The 23,210-nt window shown below is 40.4% G+C and overlaps 1 protein-coding gene and 1 pseudogene across 1 annotated transcript in view; both read right to left on the minus strand.

Moving 5' to 3' along the window:
• Positions 1 to 763: 763 nt before the first annotated feature.
• Positions 764 to 23,210, minus strand: part of DNAJC6 (DnaJ heat shock protein family (Hsp40) member C6) — a 49,457-nt gene continuing 27,010 nt past the window's right edge. The window contains exons 9-19 of the mRNA XM_066623921.1: positions 21,884 to 21,963; positions 19,954 to 20,147; positions 19,764 to 19,844; positions 18,849 to 19,292; positions 16,461 to 16,613; positions 15,507 to 15,578; positions 14,280 to 14,411; positions 9,585 to 9,854; positions 6,499 to 6,644; positions 4,064 to 4,240; positions 764 to 3,168 (exon numbers count right to left, since the gene is read on the minus strand). Of these exons, the coding sequence (XP_066480018.1) occupies positions 3,067 to 3,168; positions 4,064 to 4,240; positions 6,499 to 6,644; positions 9,585 to 9,854; positions 14,280 to 14,411; positions 15,507 to 15,578; positions 16,461 to 16,613; positions 18,849 to 19,292; positions 19,764 to 19,844; positions 19,954 to 20,147; positions 21,884 to 21,963 (1,851 nt within the window). The 3' untranslated portion in view covers positions 764 to 3,066. The remainder of the gene's footprint in view (positions 3,169 to 4,063; positions 4,241 to 6,498; positions 6,645 to 9,584; positions 9,855 to 14,279; positions 14,412 to 15,506; positions 15,579 to 16,460; positions 16,614 to 18,848; positions 19,293 to 19,763; positions 19,845 to 19,953; positions 20,148 to 21,883; positions 21,964 to 23,210) is intronic.
• On the minus strand, positions 9,324 to 9,441 carry LOC136649977 (5S ribosomal RNA; annotated as a pseudogene).

The following is a 23,210-nucleotide window of genomic DNA, read 5'->3' on the forward strand; positions in this document are numbered from 1 at the left end:
TTTATCAGCTTTACCAATAGTTTAATTTTATAAATAAGGTCCATTGCTCCTCAGAATATAAAAACAAACCTAAATTTTAACACATGCTATCACACAACCAAAGTCAGACATCTTCAGAAACAGTACAACATGAACCTAAGCAAATTTGTTGCACAGTGGTCAATGAGCTTATTCGTTAAACTGAAGTGTGTTCAAGATTGCAGCCTTCATAGGATCAGTGTGGACTATGCAGTTTGCTGGTCCTGCTCACCACGAGGAGGGGGTAGGGGAAGGAGGCTGACTACATATGCTGGTCCTGCCCACCGAATACTGTTGCATTCATGTAATTGTGGGGGAAAGTACCACTCCTTGTACACAATTCAAATACAGTACTATAAATCCCTCTTGTGGTGGGCAGGGCTGGCAGATGACATTTGTCTGAACTCCTCCAGCAATAGATAGATATGAGAATGTTCCATTATAGTTTCATTTTCCCCAAATGGTAGAACAAAGGCTTTGCATCTAGAAGCCCCCCCTCCCCGGTTCCATCTCTCAGCATTTCCAGTAACAGAGGTATCATCTAGCAAAGGCCTCTGCCTACAACCCTGAAAAGTCCCTCCTGATCAGAGCAGACAGTATTGTATAACAAGTCAGATCATTGGGCAAATGCAGTTGTATGTTTCAACTCTTGAACATTTAATTCTCTACAAAAGGATAAAATACAAATAAAATGAACTGAATTCTTTGAGCTTTTTAATATATACAAATGTTTTAGACCAGTCACATTTGGGTACACCATGTATTTACAAAAAAAAAAAAATTACATTAGGGTTTTTAGTCAAACAATAAACCTGAACATTGAAAGTTCTGTAACTAGCAGATATGACCAAAAATAAACCTGTTTCGAGTTCAGTAGTTTTGACACATAGCAGGTCTCACTTTCATGCACCATAAACACACTGCAGTTAAGAGGAGGTGTTTAAATTGGGTAAATTTCCGTTTACTGGTTAAAATATCTTGGATCCAGGGCTTCTTTTTTTAATTAAATGACAAGTCTGATTTACGAAGCTAGTGTCATCCTTGTAATTTCAAAAAAATTATGCTACAATAATTAAATCTGTTTATATATATCATATAAGCATAGTTCACACAATATCTACAGATGTGAATGAAACAGTAAAACAAGTCACAGGAACATGATTCACATTCCAAAATGTTTTAATAAGACAAGCACATACTTGATCAAAACATTTCATAATATGTTAATAAATAACATCCAGTTTGTTATAGTTGTTCAAACATCTTAATGTCTTGTATATATAAAAAAAGGAGAACTTGGTGTTTTGTTTCACATTGGCAGCAAATGGCAATAAATAATGGATCAATACAACAAAAAGATGGCATTTAATATAAAAATAAGTGTAAGTTGGTTGGCATGCTATATCTGCAGAAAAGAGTTTCTTACTAGAAAATTATAGCAAGAGAAAAACAGATTGTCTTTAACACCTCAAATTTGACAATTATTTTCATATCAGCTATAAGTTTCCCTCCAAGAAAGCATGTGGGAATCTTTCTGCCCTTCCACTACATAACCAAAAGGCAGATACAGATGACCAATTGTTTTCCATCAAGTGACATTTATACCTACCGTTCAACAGCACTAAGAGGAAATGGGCTATATAGCAAGGTCCAGCATGTGATGGACTCCAATGCCTTCAACAAGTTGCAAAGTTCTTGCTTTTCTAAAGTAATGTCACATCAGAATCTATAAGCACAATGGAGCACTTCACACAACCCAGTCCCACATGGCTGTTGCTGAAAGTTGGCTTAATATCAACGGCATGGGAAGGAGTAAATAGAGTGTTAATATTCATCTACCCCGTGCCTTGCAGAGACTGAATTTCATTCAGGAAATGACAGTAAAACTGGCATTACAAGTTTTTCTGCAAAAGAAAACAAATTTCAAAGCACTATGTGAAATTAATTTTGTAAGAAGAAAGTGAGAAGACATACTTTTATTTCATCTTCATAGATGCCACCATGTGAATATAAGAACATTATTGCTTACTGGACTGATATAACTTTTGTAAATAGGTAAATTTCACCTTTGCTTACCACAGATTTGAAACTACATGAAAATAAATTACCTTAACATGATTGAAGGTGAAACTGTATCATTACAGCTTGTGTTCACAAATGCTCTGGAGAAATTTGGATATTTGGTAAGATTTGAATAAAGATAAGGAAAATAAATTAGGAAGAACAAAACCTCAAATAGACACTGGAGAAGACAAGAGTTCACTTTATTTTAGGTGCAGGGTTTTTAAGACATTTCAAGTGGGTTAAAAAGCCTTTGCAAAATTTATTAACTTGCACCCTCACTATATATACACACAGCACTCTCAAACCAATGTGCTGTTGGTTTTGACATTATATTCAACAGGCTTCTGCCTCCATAAGAAATTAAATAATTTAAAACATACTTCCCAAATCCTGTGGTAGCATAGAATGTCTGGCTATCTGCTTGTCTGAAACATGAAATACAGTACTATGCTTAAGGCAGCAGTAAGTTGCCGGAGACATATCCAGTTGCTCAATTGTCAGATTCAAAAATATAGTACAAAAAATAATTGAGGTCAAAATATTATGAGAAATAATGTAAAGCAAATAACTGCATATTAGCATCCTTAAAACTTTGAGAAAGTTTGTCCTGGATTTAACTTTTCAGGACTGCTGTTCCCTTGTTGGTACAGATTTTTTTTTTTAAGCGATAAAGACTGTTTTACCTAATGTGTTCCAAGACAAACAGTCCCAATTGTCTACAATACATCCTTACCTACCCTGTTTAAACCTGAACACAAACTATGTGGATTAGTCCCTAGAACTCCTCTTTGCATTTGTAATTCATGGCATATGTAAGGAGTGGCCTCCATATTTTTTCCTCTTTTCATGATGTAAGTTTTGTATCAGGGCTAGTTTCATTATTTCCAAATCTCCAGCCAGATATCAGTTCAACTGTGAAAATCTTGAGGCAAGGAACTTTACAAGCACTAGCACGGGTCTACAACAGTGTCTGAGGAAATAATACTAATACAAAGGCTTTTGGCCTTGGTTTTCAAATTCTGACCAGGCATCATTGAGCTCCATAAAAATCATCTTTGCATATTGTTCATATGGCTGCCCTGTAGCCTAGAAGAAAAACAAAGATAAACATATTAAAAACTCTTTAAATTCCCAACCACATAGAAAAACAGGGGTGATTAGGGGTCAGAAATTTATGAGTGAACAGAACGTATGAGCGAGTTCATCTTTATTCAGTTATTGACTGCACTATATTAGAATTTTACCTAGGCTATTGTCACATCCAAATTGAAAAGTTATAGTGTTACCAGTCACTTAACTCTGACTCCTATGGTTGATAGCAACCTACCTCTCTAATACCTCACAAATGCTCTCTAATTTTAATCTGTTTCCAAATCCTCTAACAAATGAGCTATCTACATCTGTTCAATTAGAAATAGACAAAAATAGTTTTTACAGCAGATCTCCACTTTGGTAATAAATGCTATGCCAAAAATATAAAAGGTAAATGTTTCTACTGCACAGTTGTGTCCAACTCTAGGGGACAGTGCTCGTCTCCGTTTCCAAGCTGAGGGAGCCGGCATTGTCCAAAGACATTTTCCATGGTCATGTGGCCAGCATGACTAAATGCCAAAGCACACGGAACGCTGTGACCTTCCCACCAAAGTGGTACCTATTAATTTACTTGCATTTACACAAGTTTTAACTGCTAGGTTGGCAGGAGTCGAGACAAGTGCCAGGAACTCACACTGTTCCACAGCAATGGGGTCTCAAACACCTGGGCTGCCCACCTTCCAGTCAACAGTCCAGTGTCTTTAACCACTCAGCCAACATGCCTCTGGGAGTCACTGGCGCCTCCAAAAATAGTCATAGGTTGTTTATTACGTATCATTGAATAACAGTAATTGTAAGCAAAGACAAGGCTAGATTCACAATGAGCATGTCTTCAATTAATAAACTAGCACATTAGTTAAAAGATTCATCTCAAAATATAGCTGCTTACTTTGTCAGGATGAACAACAAGCACGGCTCTCCGATAGACCTTCTTCACTTGCTCAGGAGTTACAAGATCTGCCATGCCCACTGGTTTCCATTTAGTTTCTCCTTCCCACAGCACTGTGTGCATTGTCGATAACAAGGCTCTTATGTTTCTCTCCTTCCCCTCAATCCATTCAAGAATCTGTGTGGACAGATATAATTCTGAACCAGACTGCAAGACAACATTCATACCAAATGCCTGTAGATTATTTCTCCCTGATTTGCTTCAGATCTCATAATGGAAGAGAGATTATCAAATGGACAGAAAAGGTCAAACTTCTACCGTACCAATAGAAACAAAGTTACTTCCTGGAGTGAAAATCTGATTCAAGAAGTGGAAAGGTCACCTAAAATCCATGTATAACTATCCAGATCAGAATTACAGAACTGTAAGGCTGAAGTAAGGATTTGGAAAAGATAGACAGTGGTATACACTAACCCAGGGGTGTAAAACCCATAGGCTGGATGTGGCCCTGTGGAAGCTTTTTATCTGGCCCGCATGATAGATGGGGTCTCCCAGCACTACCATCAGTTGCTCTCAGCTGCAAAGTAAGACACTGGTAGAAATGGCAGTGCTGAGAGGGTTGCCCACATGATAATTGGGCTCTTAACTAGCCCTGTGGTAATATTATTAACACTCTACTTGCAGCCCAATCCTGAGTTGCCCAGAGTGCCCAGACTCGGCAGCACCAAGAAGGGCTGCCACCAAATCCTGTGCCTCCCGCGCTACTGCGGAAGGTGCCTCGGCCTTCCCCCAAGTAAGGTAAGCAGCACCGCAATGGGGTTACTCACTTTACCCCCGACCAAAAAGTCAGCAGTAAGGAAAAGGCGCTTGTGTAGGGCGTGGAGCCCTCCACGAGTGCCCTGGATCCTGCGGAGCAGAGCTTCGTGGATCTTCCTCCCCCAACATGCCTCCCGCCCGCCCCCTGGCATGCCTCCCTCCATCCTCTCTCCGCCCCCAGCCGGCCTCCCCCCTCCCCGGAACGCCTCCTCCCTGCCCCCGTCCACGCCCCTGCCTCCAATTCCACTGCTCTGCAGTCCGGGAGACCGCTGAGCCATAGAAGCTGGGCAACCAGCCCACGCTAGCCCAGCAAACAATTATCTAAGGAGATGAAATTGTTCCTAAGAATTTTTATTTGACATGTTGTGCAAGAGCCACAACCTTGTTCACTGAGCTAAGCACAAGAATGCAAAAAGCAGCAAACATGCTTAGCCAGCCAGATCCATTTCAAATGTGGTCATGAAAATACATAAGGTAACTGGAATTTTAAATCTGAAATCAACTCGGTTTCTTACACACACAGCCCAAAATGAATTCCTAAAATTGCTGTTCCAGCAAATAATGCATATTTAAAGTTATTTATAAGAACTTGTAGCAGAGCAGTCTTTGGGTTAAACCATATTTGCTCACATTTTAAGAGCTATGCTTCAAATTACAAGTGTGTCTTATTAAAAGGAACTGCAGGCTCCACCAATGTTGAGCAGAACCACAGTGCAGCAGGGGGGAGATTTTTCTCCTTGAGGAGAACAAAAAAAATAAATCAGACCACTCTTGCAATTTCTTGCATCTGGCTGTAACCTGGATGATCAGGTGGGAGCAGGAGTTGCCAGGAGAGCCTTTTCACAGCTAGAACTGCACACCTTTTAGAGAACAACAAATCCGACTAGAGTTACACACACCTTGGTCACTTCTAGGTAGGACTATCTCCACACATTCTATGTGGAGATACCTCTGGAAGCATTCAGAAGTCACAAACTGAGGCAACTAGGACCCTTCTTTGGGTTTGAGACCAGGAGTTCCCTTTTGTTTCATCTGCATTATTTATCTGTTTGTTTAATTCAAGTTGTTTAAACCTCCTAACAGCTTAGGAATAGAATATTTGAAGAACCACCTCTTTCCATATGAATCCGCCAACCTACTTCATTTGTTTGCTGCGATTTCATCTGCATTTAGGGGACTGTTTGGCAGGGGCACACAGGTCATTTTTAGTTATGGCCCCACATTGTGAATTCATGGCCCCTTGGTTCCTTGCTACCCTCACTCAGGATTTTTGTTGCCTAGTCAAGGTGTCTTTGTTCTCTAGCAGCTTGAAATCCCCCCTCGCTTGCTGAACTTCTGATGCTCTAAGTCTTTTAATGAATTGCTTTAGTGTTTTAACTGTGGGTGTTATTGTATTGCAATACATTTTTATTTTTGGGAGGCACCTGAGGGGCTCTTTTAAGTAAACAAATCTGATACATCTTAACAAGTCACATGAATTCATGGTATCATGTTGGCATTACAATTGCTGTCAGACAATCTAACCACCTCTGAAAGTTTAAAAATTAAAACTATCTTCCAATCAAAGCAGGACTAAATCCTCAGAAAGTTGGTAACCAAATCATAAATGTGTAGCTTACTTTTAATCTTTCAGGATCCATCTCCTTGGCCATTTCTTCTTTCCTCATTTCTGCTATTGTTCTGGGTCCTTTTTTGTCTTTGTGGGCATTAAAACCCTGACCAGATAAGAGATCCTCAAAATCAGCAGACATTTTAACCTTTGGGTCTTAATGACAAAATAAAATAAAAATAATTAGAGAAGCTAAGTAAAATGCTATTCTTGATTTAGGAAGATTATAAATACCATATTATCTCAAAAGTTGCATCACAAAGCTATTACACTCCCATAACGCACATAGCTCAGGTCAAATTCCAACTTATGCAGCTACCTACATTTCCAAATGCCTTCTCTGCAAGCACCACTGCTCTGGGTAAGTTAACAATTCCTACAGTTGCCAACTCTCTAGGAATGGCCTTCAGACTCCAAGAATCAGCATCAATCTCCAAGTACATACTGAAAGCAATCCTGGACATTTTAACAGGGTCTCCAGGAATGTCATGTTGTGTGGCAACCCTAAATATATAGCTGTATTATATTTTATATACACACACACACACCTCTCTCTGATGGAGGGGGTGTTGCCAGTACAGGCTGGTGTAACTCCCTTATGAAGTAATTCCCACCAAAAAGAATCCTATAATGTTGGGCAATTATAGGCAAGTCTCCAACCTCCCATCTCTGGCCAATTGAAAAGGTGGTGGTACCTCAGCTGCAGAGGTTTCTGGATGAAACATTATCTGGACCCTTTTTAATTTGGCTTTGGTACTGAAAACTTCTGTGGTAGATTATTTTTGCTAGGGATTTGATAGGAGGGTTTGTCCCTGTTGGCCCTGCTGAACCTCACAGCAGTATTCAGCACCATCAATGTGGTGTCTTTCTGGCTTGGTTGGCTGGCCAGCTGAGTTGGGGGCACTGTTTTGCAGTGGTTCTGGTCCTTCCTGGCCAACAGGTCCCAGAAGGTGGTCCTTTATTTCCCTCTGTGCTTTGAGCATTCTGTTTATTCAGAGGCGAAGGCAGATTACAAATCAAACAAACTCTTCCTGCAAATGAAATTAAAGCATCAGGATATACCATTAAAAAAAACCCTTTGTTGGCAGTGTTTTTGTGTTTCTAAACTGGGAGGAAAGATGCAAAATCCCAATATATATTTTTTCCTTTTTAAGAAGCTTGGCTTTTATGGTGGCAATTTTGTGTAAGATAGATAGATACTTTATTAACGGTCATCCGACCAGCTAGTCACAAAACAACACAACAAAATACACAAAATTAAAACCAACATCCCTTTACACATATATAAAATCATCAATTTATACTCTCAATTTTCTTTCTTATCAACTGTGCAGCATGACAGAAACGGGCCACCCTGAGCGATATATCAGGATTTACATCAGACAGCAGAAAGGCAAGCTGCTCCTCCACCTGCATTCCCGTTACAGCGCCAAAAACTGGGGAAATAAATTTATATCGCAAATCATCATAATTTGGACATTGCAGAATAATGTGGGCAGTTGTCTCCACCACATTATTATGGCAGGGGCACAGTCTCTCTGAATAAGGACGCTTTGCGTAACGTCCCAAAAGAACTGCTGATAGGAGTGCATTGCACCTGGCTTTAGTAAAAGCAATCCTGAATTTTGGAATAACGATGTTATAAAAATACCTGGCAGGAGAAAGCATAAGAGCTTGATCCCCAAGAAAAACATATGTAGAAAGTCTGGCTCTCGCAGATCTCATTTCAAGATCCACCAACCTCTGACGCAAAATTTCTTTTGCGTCTCCCAGGCTCATCATTGTTAAAGACTCAGGGGAAAGATCGCAAAGATTAAAGTAATCCAGGCACCTCTTTTCCCAGGAGCCTATAAAGGGATCCAAAAAGATCAAATGAGTAAAATTACACTGTCTTGAGAGAATCTTCAAGAAATAATGCAAGGCATTTAGCCACATCGACATCTCTATACTTGGGGTACCAGATTCCAGCCTAACCACGGTATTCAGCACACATCGGGGGACATACATCAGTTGACGCAAAAATTTGGTCTGGATCACCTCTAAAGACCTGGTGTTTAAATATGGGGCGATCTCAGAACCATAAAGCAATTGAGCCCTAGTTTTAGCATTATGCAGCCTTAGAGCCGCAGGGAGAAATTTGGCGCCTTTGGATGAATAAAAACGATAAATGGCACCAGATGTTTTCTGTGAATTTTGTGTAATGGGGCTTCCTATCTTATGCTTTGCAGCAGAATGTCTTGGGCTGGCCTTGATGGCAACATCAGTAGATGTTACCAGTGGCTTTGCAAGGGGGGAGCGGGCTGCACTGGGTGACGTGCATGGGGGGGGTGACACCACTACTCACCAAAATTTTTAAAATCTTGGTATTTTCAAATACCATCATGTTATATATCATACAATGTGTGATTTCATGCAGAATGTATTGAAACAAACCATGTTGGAAACTCTGTTCTATATAGCCAATACAGTGGGGGCAGAGCAATGGTACATCACCACTGCCTGGGGTGTTGCATGGGAGGAGGTCCATTATGGGGGCGACATGCTGGCCTCCCGCACTGGGTGATGCAAACCCTAGTGACTGTTACTCAAACTGGAGCAGTGTTTGAATTATAGAGTTCTTTAATGAAATCTATAATTCCACTCACTGACACCTACACCCCAACAGTAGCTAAGGGAATCAAGGTCACCCTATAATCTGAATTACTAGCTGAGAGGGAGAACTAAACAGAACTGCCATGTTCAACAGCAGCAACTGCCATAATATCAAGTTCCACCTTTAGAGATCCAGAATGCCTGGTTGGCTGGCAACCTTCAGTCTCGAAAGACTATGGTATAAGCCTACAGCACCCGGTATTCCCAGGCAGTATCCCATCCAAGTACTAACCAGGCCTGACCCTGCTTAGCTTCCGAGATCAGATGAGATCGGGCATGTGCAGGGAGTTTCAAAACACACATGAACTCTTTCCCTAGAGACCACATATCTATATTCTGAAATAGGTGACAGAACATCTTCAGCTGGGACATACTCCACCTTCTGCCCTACTATTCCACAGAGCAGATGTTTTGCAAAACAAAAATCTAAAAAATTCAGTTTACCAGAACTGCCGGTTCCTTTTCCACGATCGTTCTGACCACCAGGCATTGCAGAAAAGCTCACATTATAATTAGGTCTGTTTTGGGGAGAGGCATGTGGCATGCTTTGTTGTTGGGGTTTGGACTGCGATTGTGGCCAGGAATATCCAGTGCCCTGTTGCCAGCTGCCACCTGCCATTGGCTGTGGGGATGGTTTCTGCGGTGATCCCATAGGGGGAAAACCTCCACCTATTCCTGTTGGTGTAGTGGGCTTGCTGGCAAAAGAAGAACAACCTGGAACAAGAAAAGCAGTGTGTGTGAATACTATGGTCTGTTTAATAAGAAGTGAGAATGAGAGCAGCATGCTGTACTTGGCTTACTGTCCCACCCCTAACATCGTTCTTTAACCTTGTGTAATTCTCCGCAAGACTGGAAAATCATTTCTCTTTAGCCTTCTATTAATTTCATTACTTACATTTTTGCTATAAATAGAAGCTTAAAATTTTATCTCATGCTTAGTTTATCATGACAAAGTCCAATTGAAATCAGCTAAAATTAGGGTACAACCCTTAGTTATATTCATTGTCAAAAATATTGATTATCCAATAGCATTCTTCCATGCTCAAGGTTCAAAAGACAACATTTTGAACGACAAAAGACCTTACATCTGTTCTTGAAGTTTCCCCCTTAACCCTGCTATTCTTGAATCCTGGGGAGAAGTCTCTGGACCAGTGGTTCCCAAACTGTGAATTGGAACCCACTGGTGGGTTGTGAACTGATTTTTGGTGGGTTGTCAAAGGGTGATGGAAAGATGAGATAACTAATTGTCTCAAGCCCTGAGGCTATTCAAAAATCAGATCTGCAGCTGCTAATTACCCTACAAAGAGCTCAGCTCCTGCAGTTTGCAAGCACATGTAAATATAGGGAGATAAATGTTTGAGGATCTTTATTCTGGTTACTACATAGAAATAACTAAATAAAATATTTCTTTCTAGATCCTCTTTTTAAAAAGTATGTTAAACTTAGGTGGGTCCAGATAGAGTGTCATTTAAAAAAGTGGGTCCTAATGCTAAAAACTTTGGGAACCATTGCTCTAGAGCAGGGGTGCCCAAACCCCGGCCCTGGGGCCACAGGCGGCCCTCGAGGCCTCTCAATGTGGCCCTCAGGGAGACCCCAGTCTCCAATGAGCCTCAGGCCTTCCAGAGATTTGTTGCAGCCCGCACTGGCCCGACACAACTGCTCTCAGCATGAAGGCAACTGTTTGACCTTTTTGCGTGACCTGTGGGATGAGGGCTTCCTCCACTGCTTGCTGTTTCATGTCTGTGATGGAGTAGTGGCAGCAAAGGAAAGGCCAGCCTTGCTTTGTGCCAGGCCTTTTATAGGCCTTGAGCTATTGCAAGACCTTCATTCATTCATATAAGTTCATCTTTAATATGTTAATTTATGTAAACTTATGTAAATTTATTCAAATTTTAAATGTAAATTGATTCTTTCTTTCCCCTGACGCAGTGTCAGAGAGATGTTGTGGCCCTCCTGCCAAAAACTTTGGACACCCCTGCTCTAGAGCAGTGATTTTCAACCTTTTTCATCTCATGGCACTCTGGCAAGGCACCAAAATTATCAAGGCACACCCATTGGTTTTTTGACAATTGACATGGCACACTGTGCTGCCAATGGGGGACTCACTTCTGCCAATGGCCCTACTATTAAATGACTCTCTCCCGAATTCTTGCGGCACACCTGGGGACCATTCGTGGCATATCAGTGTGCCACGGCACAGTGGTTGAAAATGGCTGCTCTAGAGTATCATCCAGAGCAGTGCAAGAAGAGCATTCCAAATCAAATGGAATAGGGAAACCCTTTACCGTTTGCATTCACCTATTATCTTTCAGCTATGCTTATAAACATGCTTCTGTCTTGTTGAAGCTCTGTATTCTTGTTAGTAAAGTCCTTTAGTGCAGATTTTTAAAAAGTTCACTAAACTAGATTGTTAGTAACACTGGATTTTATATCCCACACACACACACACACACACACAGAGCTAGAGACAGATAGACTGGGCATTGCTTGTAATGAAATTCATATTCAGCTAATATGGATTTCTTTTGAGTTTTGGTGATAGCTGGATTAAGTCCCAATTTTTTTTTTAAAGAATGTGTTCTTGCACTCAAGAGCAAACTGCACCCATTAGCCTGCTGATAATGGGTTGTGAGAAAGGGAGCCTGGAGAGTCAGTTCCACCTATGCTTCCTTCAACAAATGCTCAGCACTTTTATAGGCGATGACAACAATTTTAAGCCCAGTGGTTTATGAATGCTGACTAAGAACTGCAAGATTTCCCCATGTGGGCTGCTCTTTCTGCATCAGAGCAAATTAGATTTATCCAAACAGCATCAATATCCTTTTCAAAAAAATGGTCAATTCAGAGCTTCCTTACATATCAACGCTTGCCTCTACAGTATTCTAATCCTAAAGGCATGATAAAAAACAACCAAACCAAAGGATAGTTTCCTTTGCACTATCATTCGAATCTGAAGTCTTGCCACTAGAAGCCATCATGTTGCTATAACTTTTTGCAGTAAGACGTCTAGTGTAATAAATTAGCTACATCCACCAAACCATTCTCCCCAGCCCATCACACAAATGCAGTACAGAATTTACAATATTACACCTAGCCCAGCATTTTGTTTACATTTTACTGCACTATTAAAGTTTGTCTGTCATCCTGCATAATATTCTACTTTTTATCCTTAAAATTATGTAACCTCTTTGACAGTACAGAATGGAGAGAGAAATAACCACTACTAGCTGCACTACGTGACATCAGACACATTTTTTGTTTTCATCTTGCAGAGCAGCAGCAAGCCAGCAGAGGGAAGCGAGGTACCTAATTTCAGAACCACTGTGACATTTAAGCAGATGAGGTAGTAAACAGCAGGGAGAAAGAATTCAAGCTGTTGCTGGCATCACAGAAATTAGGGGCCAAGAGAGGTGAAAAAAAGAGGTGGGAATCTATTTACAAGAAGGAAAGAGGAAAAATACTAGAGGACAAACCATGTACAGGCTTGAGAAGATACTGCAAACAAGGCAGCTACCTACATTTTCTTCACATTCATTAGATACATTTTCTCTGTATTACCAATGAAAAGTTAGGCAGGTCTGGAGGACCATGGTTAAGACATTTAAGAATCACACATTGCACTTTTCACTTGATAAACTGCAGTTATCACTAGAAAATATGAATGGGTGATTTGTGTTGCATCATGAATTGCTGCCAGCCAATCTTCACCAGGTTAGCTCCTGCTATGGTAAATCGTACTACATGCAAGAACATTTTCACACATGAACCTTGAATCGAAGACTTTCAAACGTTGTCTGGACTGGCAAACATAAACAAATTTAAAGATACGGGCATCCCCTGTACCCAGAGGGGACCCATTTCCACCTCACCCCCACCACTGCTGCTGGACACCACTGGTAAGGGAGAACCCTATCTCCAAAGAACTCTGCACCACCACCACCACATGTCCTAGCAAGCTTATAGGAAGACAAGCAGCTAGGCAGTTTCAGTGGTAGAGAAGACTAAATGATAAGCTTCTAGCATTTGGTAAAAGACACAGCACTTGCTTAGCACCAGGGTAACGAAGCTAAACTAAGGTAATGGCCAGGAGGAGCTGTGGAGAATCAGATTGGGGGGGGGGGGAATGTCTAGTTCTTTTCTGCTTTCTACCCCATGTTAAGTATTCACATGAATTCAAATAGCACAGAACAATTTCAAACATGCATTTATTGTAAGAGTTTTTCAAGCACAGCATGTTAACTATCACTTAAGCTAAACTATGTTACCTTGCAAGGATACACATTGAGGTAAAACAGCAGAACCAAATCAGATTCTATAGTACAGACAGTAATGTACACTAATAAGGGAAAAAGAATGGCCTATTGAAAAAAATGCAACTGAGAACTGAAGCCTTCAAGCACTCAACCAACATTAACTCCAAAATATTGCTGTACTGTCAGAGCCTGTTTGCAAGCCTGTTCTGTCTTGCACAGAAAACTGAAACGCTTTGCTTTCTTTAAAATGTCTGATTTCATTTTGAAGGAAAAAGACCTGAGAAGCATGGAGACATCCACTCAAGGCACAAAATCAAAGAGGCCTTGGACAAAGTTTCCACTGGTCTTATAGCCTACTTCACTGCCTTTGTAGCCTGCTCCTTGATTGCTCTCCCTCACTCAAGCCCTCACCACATGTCACCAATGGCAGACATTTAGGGTCCAATCCTATCCAAATTTCCAGCATCAGAGCTGCACTGGAGCTGTATCGAGATAAGGAAACAAGCAATCCCTTACCTTGAGGAGGCCTCTGTGACTGCCCCCACAGCACCGGATGCATCGCATACCCCGTACAAATGGCTGCATCATTGTTGGCAAGTCAGATAGGACTGGGCCCTTATTAGCATTCTTCGGAATTTGATGACAGTTGAATCAAGGGATAAAAAGGTAGCTAGTTTGCCACAGAAATGTTTTAAGTTAGCTAATATGTACAAACCCAAAACTTTCATCTTGGCCTCATCAGCAACACTAATGCCATTTTATTTCATTGCAGCACTGTGCAATTCATTGCAATCTTTCATTACCCTATGTATCATGTGCATATTTTAGCTACATTACGTACAAATTTTAGTTATCCATTTCACTCCATCATTGTGTTCCACCTAACCTGCTAAATTTGCTCCAAGAGCCCCCAAGTCAGCAAAAGGATCCAATGTCTGTGGTTTGGCTTGATGCGTAGGAGTGCTATGCAATGATCCTGTAGGGCTTGTAGCTGCAGATTTGCTTCCCATACTGACACCTAAGAAGATAAAATAGAAGCTTGTAAAGAGTTATTTAATGTATGAACTCAAAGGTAAGATTTCTATAATTTTTGTACATATAACTCACATATACAACTTGGTTAACAGTTGATATAATTTTAACATGGAAAAAATAGTTCTACAAAACTTTTATAAAATGAATTCAAAAGGATGGTTGAACATATTCCTGATAATATTTGGCAAAATCTATTGGGGATAATCCCTTGGGCTGCCTTATTAAATTTTGCCATCAAGTGAAGATACATTAAATAATGTAATTTTGTGCATGTTCTATAAAGTGGCTTTTGTCTTGCATAAAAGTAACCAGCAGCACTGGATAGTGTACCAGCCTTGTAGCATAAAACAAATTTAAGAATGCACAAAGGCATAGTTGGGAATTCTACATATAAGATAGTTTATATTTCATGAAGACATTCACAATGTCTTTGAACAGCTTCATAAAAGTTCAGGCTTGTTTTTCTTGGTATATATTGTTTGTTTCCAAGATATGGGTTTGACATCTTTGAATACAAAGCTTCCTCACTAATTTAATCTTTTAGGTAGATTTTAGAAAACTGCTAGAGCAGTGGTTCTCACACTTTCAGCACCAGGTCCCACTTTTTAGAATGAGAATCTGTTGGGACCCACCAGAAGTGATGTCATGACCGGAAGTGGAATCATCAAGCAGGAACATTTTTAACAATCCTAGGCTGAAATCCTACCCACAATTACCCAGGGGCAAGTCCCATTGACTATCATTGTTAAAAGCACAGACATAGTAGCTTGTTAAAAGTGCAGGTCTAACACTTCCCCAAATGCAGTCATATACCATGATAGCTTCAGGCCTGATATATTCAAAACAAAATATTGAAATGAACGGGGACCCACCTGAAATTGGCTCGTGACCCACCTAGTGGGTCCTGACCCACAGTTTGAGAAACACTGTGCTAGAGGTTCTTGTCTATGTTAGTACCCTAATGCATAAAGGTGATCTTAACAAAGTGAATCATTTGAAACTACTGAGAAACATTCCCTAGCAAACAGGAATACACTTCCCTAAACAAAACAAAAGTAAAAACTGCTTTCAAACCAACCTGATTTGCTTGGCCACTCCCAGTCACCTGAAACTTCTGGATGAATGGAAACACTTGGTGTGCTAGAAGGAGCTAACACAAAAAGACCATTACTTAGAAATACACATTTTTCTTAAGTCAAACACAATATTAAGCACATTAATGTCAAATGTTAAAACATATCACTTCATGAGTGGTGGTGGTTTTTAATCTCCCACCTTCAGCATGAATAGGAGTCCCTTAAGAACATACACATGAACTTTTCACTACTATTGATTTTGACAAACACCATGTACTCCTTTCCAGAAAGTAATTATGTATGAAGCTTGCAGGTTGCTAGAAAATTTAGGTGCACTTATATGCAACTTTGTAAGAGAACTTTCTTCATGATTAATCTTTATTAAAGTCACCTGTGCTTCAGAGACAGAAATAACTTTCCCTAGGACAGTCCGAGGTATATTTAAACCTTCCTTTTGTTAAGATTAAAAACCACAATTTAGAGCATGCTTTTTCATCCCACACAGCCCAATTCTCTGCATATTTACTCAGTAATAAGTTCACCATTTTCAATCTATGAAGAATTGCAGCACTATTCACATTTTATGGAAAAGGACAGTCTCCCCCAGTAAGAAAATTTAAGTATATTTATAAAATTCATTATATATTTATGGACAAAAAACAAGTCTTATGGGCTTCTTGCTCTTAACTTCAAAAGGTAGGAATCACATCTTTATGTGGTTCAAACCATTTTGTTGGGCTTCTTTGATCCTGCCCACTACCATTGTTTTTGTATTACGGTATTTGTATTTTATGTTGCTTTTAACATTGTAAGCCATCTTGAGGGCCTTTGGTTTAATAAGGGGGAAAGCAGGATATAAAAGTTTTAAGATACATGCATTTTATAAGGCAAGTGTTAACTTCAAACTTTCCTTATGGATAAGAAACAGAAGGGGAGACATTTGAGTTCTTTCCTACCCATATGAAAAGGGTCCCCTTGTGGTGTAGGTGAAGGACTCCTTGCTGCTTGAAGAAAAGGATCCGTAGAGACATTTGATGAACCAAGGAAAGAGCCTAGCAGATCTGGGGCAGGTTTCTTAGGACTACTCCCAAATGGGTCAAAGGTAGTGGCTGCAAGAACAAGTTCAGTTTTAAGCATTAATGTATTTTACACACAGTATTAAATGGTATTCCTTTGTATTCAGTGAACAGTAGTCAGAGCAATCCTGTATACTCCCACATTTTCTTGTGAATAATAATATTACTATGAAGAGTACCCTAAACTGCTTGTACAGGTATTTGAAGTCAAATCAGGGGCTGTGAAAGATAAGGACTGTTTTAGAGGTTCTCACCTACAGCAAATATAAAATGCAAAATCTCAGAAAGCAGAAGTAGAAGAGACTGAAAATAGAGTTACAGACTTCTTCCAAGTACTCCTGGAGCTGGGAGTTTACAGAAGGATGTTTGAGTTCTGACTCATCCTCCAGGACAACCAAACAATCAACAGAAGCAATAGAGAAACCAAAAGCCTTACTCCTCAAGGATGTGTCACCAAGGTTATGCAACCTTTTACAAGCTCTTGTTAACACTCAAATGTTTGGATTTGCATTCGGATGTTTTGCTTGCATTTTCTTTAGCAGCTTTCTTGTTTATTCACAGTGTTATCTCCACAGGTTATGTACACTTCTCTAGTTATATAATTTCAGAAATTTTGTTCCTATTTAAACCCTTAGCATTTCAATGCCTCTTTTTCTTTCTCTTGTATGCAGTGCACTACCAAATTAGTTGAAGAGTAGAAAACTAGTTAGGGCTAAAGGTTAAGGAACAATAATTTGGAAGGAGAAAAGGCCTAAAAGTTCTTTACCTGCATGGTACAACATTAGCTGAGCTGCTGTGATGTCACATTCAAACTTTCCATCTGCTCAGGGTGAATGTGTCAGCAATACCAATACACAGCAGTTAAGAACATGAAGAGTCAATTTGGATAGGAAAAATAAGCTTCACATAGGGCCAAGGAACAGCAATACTTTGTACGGCTGGTAGAAAAATTGGAACATAGCCGGTGATAAGTCCTAAAAGCCTGGGGCCTTAAAAGCAAGGTGGCTGAATGAAAGGAGACAAAGTAGGTAGCAAGATATGAAGCAGGGACCTGAAGGGAAAACGTGGGAGGTAATGGAAGTCTGGCAGCAGGGCAAAGGGGGGGCAAGCAAGTTAAGAAAGAAAAAGGAGAAAGTGGTTAGGGGAAATAGCACAAAGGGGCAGAAGAGAATTGTGCTATTGGTAAACTCCAAAAAGATACTAAAAGTCGTGCCTGAGCTCAGGAGGTGTGGGTGGGGGAAGAGCAAGATCTAAATATGAATTTACATTTTAATTACCCAGCCACCTCTTTGTTTCTTGCTCTCTCTAGTTGGGACGGTCCATCTGTTAGGCAAGGCAACGCAGGTTACATCTTCGGCAGATTGCAGGGAGTCAAAAGGGCAGTGGATTGGGGTTGCCCTTCACCCCAAGCCTGCTGCCTCCACCACTTCCATCTAGTCTGCTGTTGATCAATATTCCTACTAAGGGGTCTGCACAGCTGCCTTCAATTCCCATGCAGCAGTTACTCTGCATGTCTGAACACACTGCAATGATGTAAAAAACATCATCAATGGACTTCCAGGAATGCCAAGTTCTGAGGTGCACAGAACTCCGCAATAATGGAGTTAGAACTATACATGTGCACACTTGTACAGGGAACTATGCTTCTGATGCAACCTGTACTGATCTGACTAAAAGTGAGCAGAAAATGGATCACCTGCCTCCTTTCTTGCACCAGACATAGTTGCTTTAAAACAGAGAAGCTCAGGACTTTAATTTACAGAGACCACACCAGCAAAGGAGATCCTTCATTTGCACAGACCCTCTAAATCAAACCAGAAGTCTTGTACTTCTACAACTGAAGAAAGTGAATGCTTCCGCTTTTTCTTCTTCTGCAATTCTGCCAAAGCAGCGGACCCAAGAACAGCAAAGTCCCAAGAACCTTGTGTGACCACGTAAATGGTAGTAGGAATGTTATCTCTAATTACTGAAATTTATGGTCCTTACTGAAACAGAATGAGCAAGGCTTTGTGGATGAGATAGCAAGACATTCCTTGTTTACATGAACAAAGGCTGTTATTCCATGTTAATAGCCATGGAAACACACCACTTCAATAACCATCTCTGAATCTTGACAAACAAGCCCTTTAAAATCAAATAAGAGAGAGACAGACTCATTAAACAGCAATTGCTTGTCCAGTGAGAGTCTTTTTGAGCAGCCAAAGCTTCAATGTAAACTGGATTAAAAAAAAAAAAGAGTTATTGAGTTCTACAGTTAGGAACTGTTACCTTCTCCTACTCTTGGGGACAAAGATGGAGATGCTGAAGATGCAGACCGCCGTGGAGTTGATTGTGCAGATCCAGTCCCACCCATCTGAAAGACATCCTCAGTCACTGTATGTCCACCTTGGCTTGACCCTCCAGAATTACCAACCCCAAAGAGGTCACTCAGCAAGTCTGAGTTGGAGGGGGGTGCAGATGGGCCTGGGAAGTTCTTGCTCATAGCACTGCCATCCAAGCCCAAAAGATCCACATCCTCAGGGGGTGGTGGAACTGGTGGTCCTTGTTGCTTTTTGCTGTGCTTTGGTGCTCCATGGAGTTTGTCGGTGCTGGTACTACTGTGCTGACTGGAGAGAGATAAGAGTTCATCATCCGACTGCTCACTTTCTTCATGCACCAGTGCTGCCCGATCTTCTGAGCTGGGATGAGAACTGCTTCTCTCAGATTTTTGATCTAAGTGGTCAAAACAGCTCAAAGTTAGGTCGTCCTCCTGTCTCATACTGCATACATAAAAGGGCAAACACAGTTCACAAAAAATGCCACATGTGAAAGCAAATATCAATAAAATGATTTATACTTAAATCCAAAGTATTTTTGGTGGAAGTCACAGCACAGAATTAAACACACACGGAAAAAAGGTTGGGGAAGTTTAGTAACAGCATTCCATATGTCCCTTGCCCCCGTTCCAAGACACCCATATTTTGTAATGTGCGAGAACAAGATGAGCTTGACGTTAGAGTTTGGCTAGATCTCCAGGGCACCTGGAGAGTAACGAACATGCTGAATTCCATGCATGTGTAAGTACTAGCCAGTTCTCTGCTATGAGTCAGGAAAATTAACATTCTCAAACTCACAGGTTGAAGACAAACAATGCAAAGGAGAGAAAAATATGCAGATTGTTACTCAAGCTGAAATCATATGTACCTTGCCAGCTGAGAGATGACAAGAATGCACCCTGTCCAGCATTCTTGAGGTTATCTTGTGGTGCATCTGCAGAACCTCTACCTATGATGTTCAAAGGTTCAAAACATACCAACAGTAAGGAAAAAAAATAAGTTGAAAATAGCTGAACTTGGAAACTGATCCTCCTACACAAAACTCATGCAACCCTTACCTGCCAGACCAAGGGTGTCTTGGTGCTCCTGATGAGAAGAGAAAAGAATGTTTGGGTTGATGTCTTTTGCAGAGAAGTTCTCCCATGGAGGAGTTAGATCAGTCTGTCTATCCGTAGATTGTATTTCTAACTCCAGTAGGACATGGAACAGCTGGGGATATTTATCTGGTGAGTCACATGCATCCAATTCAGGTCTAAATATTGACAGAAAGTTCTTCAAATTAAACAGTGTGAAGAGAACCTGCTAATGTCAAATATTGAGCCAGAATACCTTGATGACAACAATGAAATAATACAACTGGCATTGTATTACAAACAGAATAGACAGCAGACTTGAGCCTCAGCTGAATTTTATTTGCAGAAATTCACTGAATGCTTTTGCTTCCTGCTAAGAGTCTAATTCAGGGGTGGGCAAACCGTCAACTTTAGGGATCATTTAATTGTATAGAAGAGGGAATTTCAGCAGGTGCAGCTTGTCAACACACAGATGACATGATGCACCTGCTAAAATTCTCTCTCCTACACAACTGTTATAAGGTCCAAGTGTCCTAAAGTTAACAGTTTGATCACCCTGATTTTGAGTCTCAGAAGAATTTTCTTCTAGTCACTAACATAGAAAGATGATTGTACAAATCCAAATGTAGCAGAATGCTGCAGCAGCCCAAATGGACACAGGAAATATTTCATAACCACCTGCAGGGAAAGGATGTACACAAACTCCTTTTGGAGTATGTAAAAGATTCATCCATGTCAGCAGTTCTTCACTGGATGAAAACCTAGGGCTCAAAACTTGTTGGGACTTGATGAATACTAGTTCTCTTCTTCAATGTTGTCTGTACCAGCTTGGACTACTTTTCTGCTACTTCTTAAGGCCTCCGACACATTCTACAGCAATCCCCATTCTAGCCAAATCATCTAGCCACAGCAAGCAAGTTACATATTATGCCATTTAGAAAAAAATAAACTGCTAATTTTACAATAGTCATTGAGGAAAGGAACCTTGCAGCATTGTTAGGTAGACCTCAGAAATCCACCACGAGCATGTAGGTTCATTATGGAGCTTTGCTTCTGTACCTGTAGCTTAAAGCCATGCCAGGTTTCAAGAGAACACAACTGTGGCTGAAGCAAGGTTCTCTGTTGCTTTTTTATGCTTACAATTTAGCAATAAAGCACCTGAAGGCTGGCTACACTGCTCCTAGCATACGTGTCCATTACTTTAGTCAAAGAGGTCTGAAAGCATTCATTCTATTTGCAGTAGAACAATATTAAGAAAAGTGGAAGCCACCATCTCCACTCACTCTCCTGCAAGTTTATAGCCTGTTTCTCACCTACTGTTCTCAGAACAGGTTGCAGTTGCAAGAAGACTACCAAGAAAATTATACCAACACCACCATCACGTACAACAAGCATAGAATAGAAATTAAGAACTAGCGGTAAGGCCTCTTAGTCATAAGAAGGCCCTCTGAAGCAAACTGTTTTGACAGCTTCTTTGAATGAGCCAACCTTCTAAACCTTGGGCCAGTCACCTTGGGCCAGGTGACCTTGGGCCAGCCACTTCCTCTCAGCCTTACCTACCTCACAGGGTTGTTGTGAGGAAAAAAGGAGGGGAGAAGCCATGTACACCACCCTGAGCTATTTGGAGGAAGGGCGGTATAAAAATGTGAAAAATAAATAAAATTTTATCAGAGTGAACTTGACAGCTTCAAAGCTAGAGACCACCACTGAAAAAGATTTTGAGAGCAGTACTCCAACTGATCAATGGCAGAACTACAAGGCAAACATGCATGTCAAGTGTCACATCTAGTTTGACCTTTATGCATCAGTATTTCAGGTTGGTTAGAAACACTGAAGGTCTTAATCTAAATACAACCAACTACGTTTCATATAGCACACTGCATTCCGCCCCCCTTCCCAAATGTGAAACACTTACTTAGTAAATTTCAACACCGTTGTTCCCAGGGCTATGAATCCAGTGTGAAATTGAATCTGGAATATTTGTGTGTTTGACATCTAGGAGCAAAAGTTCACACACAGTCAAAACATACACCACTAATCTCTGTGTATCACAGGAGAACTGTTTACTACAGTCATAACGATAAAAATAGGCCTATATTGCAACCTACAGCCCACTAGGACCAACTCTGGTTAATCCGTACAAACAGATGACTATCTAACCTGTTCTATGACATTCTATGAGTTTTTTGTTGGTATCCCAGGTGCCAATTCAAAATTCCATCCTAGAATTGTTTCCTGCATGAACGTTTTCTTTATAGTTTCAGGTAGATAAACTGCCAGCTCCAATTGCTGGGATATCACTGTGCATTGGACAAAACTTCCACTTCCATAGGACATCTAGTTTGGTTGTGGATGAAGAGTACCCACGCCCCATCACATAATCGTGTTTGGAAGAAAATGCCAAGCTTATCCAGAGCAGTGGTCCTCAAACGTTTTAGCACCAGGACCCACTTTGTAGAATGACAATCAGTCAGGACCCACTGGAAATGATGTCATTAAACTAAAAGTGATGTCATGGCTAGAAGTGACATCATCAAGCAGGAACATTTTAACACTCCACCAAGTGGCAAAATCAAAATTAAGTAAGTTAAGTTTACAATAAGTCAAAAAAAATTATAATAAAGAACCCTCCTAACACTCCCAAGCAGTTGCTGTGCTGTATAAAAAAAAATCCCCCAAACATCCAAAAGGCTGCAAACCTATCCATACTTACCCAGAAGTAAACCCCATTGACTATCATTGTTAAAAGCATATACGTAACAGCTTGTTAAATGACAGATCTGTAACATTTCCCAAAATGCAGTGGCATATCATGGTAGCATCAAGTCAAATAGATTAAAGATAAAATACTCATTGAAATGAATGGGATCCCACCTGAATTTGACTCATGACCCATCTAGTGGGTCCCAAAGCAGTTTGTGAAACACTGACCTAGAGACTCCTTCCCTTACAGGCATGTTTTCAGAGATGTTAAAAGCACAGTGTCAGCCTATGTGAGCCCTCATTTCTTTTGACCAGCATGCCTCTTAAATCTATGGATAACAGTGAATGCTTTTTTATTTTGCAAGTCAAATAAAGCAAGCCTTTATCAAACTAATGAGTATTCAGCATGGTGAAAAAAGTTTTCACAAGTTACACAAAACTCTGTTTCTCTCATTGAAGTTCAAAGCAAAAGGTTAAAATAGCAGTAATTCAATGTGTTGTTTACCCAAGGAAGTTCAATATTTTGAAAGATCTCCTTC

The sequence above is a fragment of the Tiliqua scincoides genome, chromosome 4 (assembly GCF_035046505.1).
Source record: "Tiliqua scincoides isolate rTilSci1 chromosome 4, rTilSci1.hap2, whole genome shotgun sequence".
Classification (NCBI taxonomy): Eukaryota; Metazoa; Chordata; class Lepidosauria; order Squamata; family Scincidae; genus Tiliqua; species Tiliqua scincoides.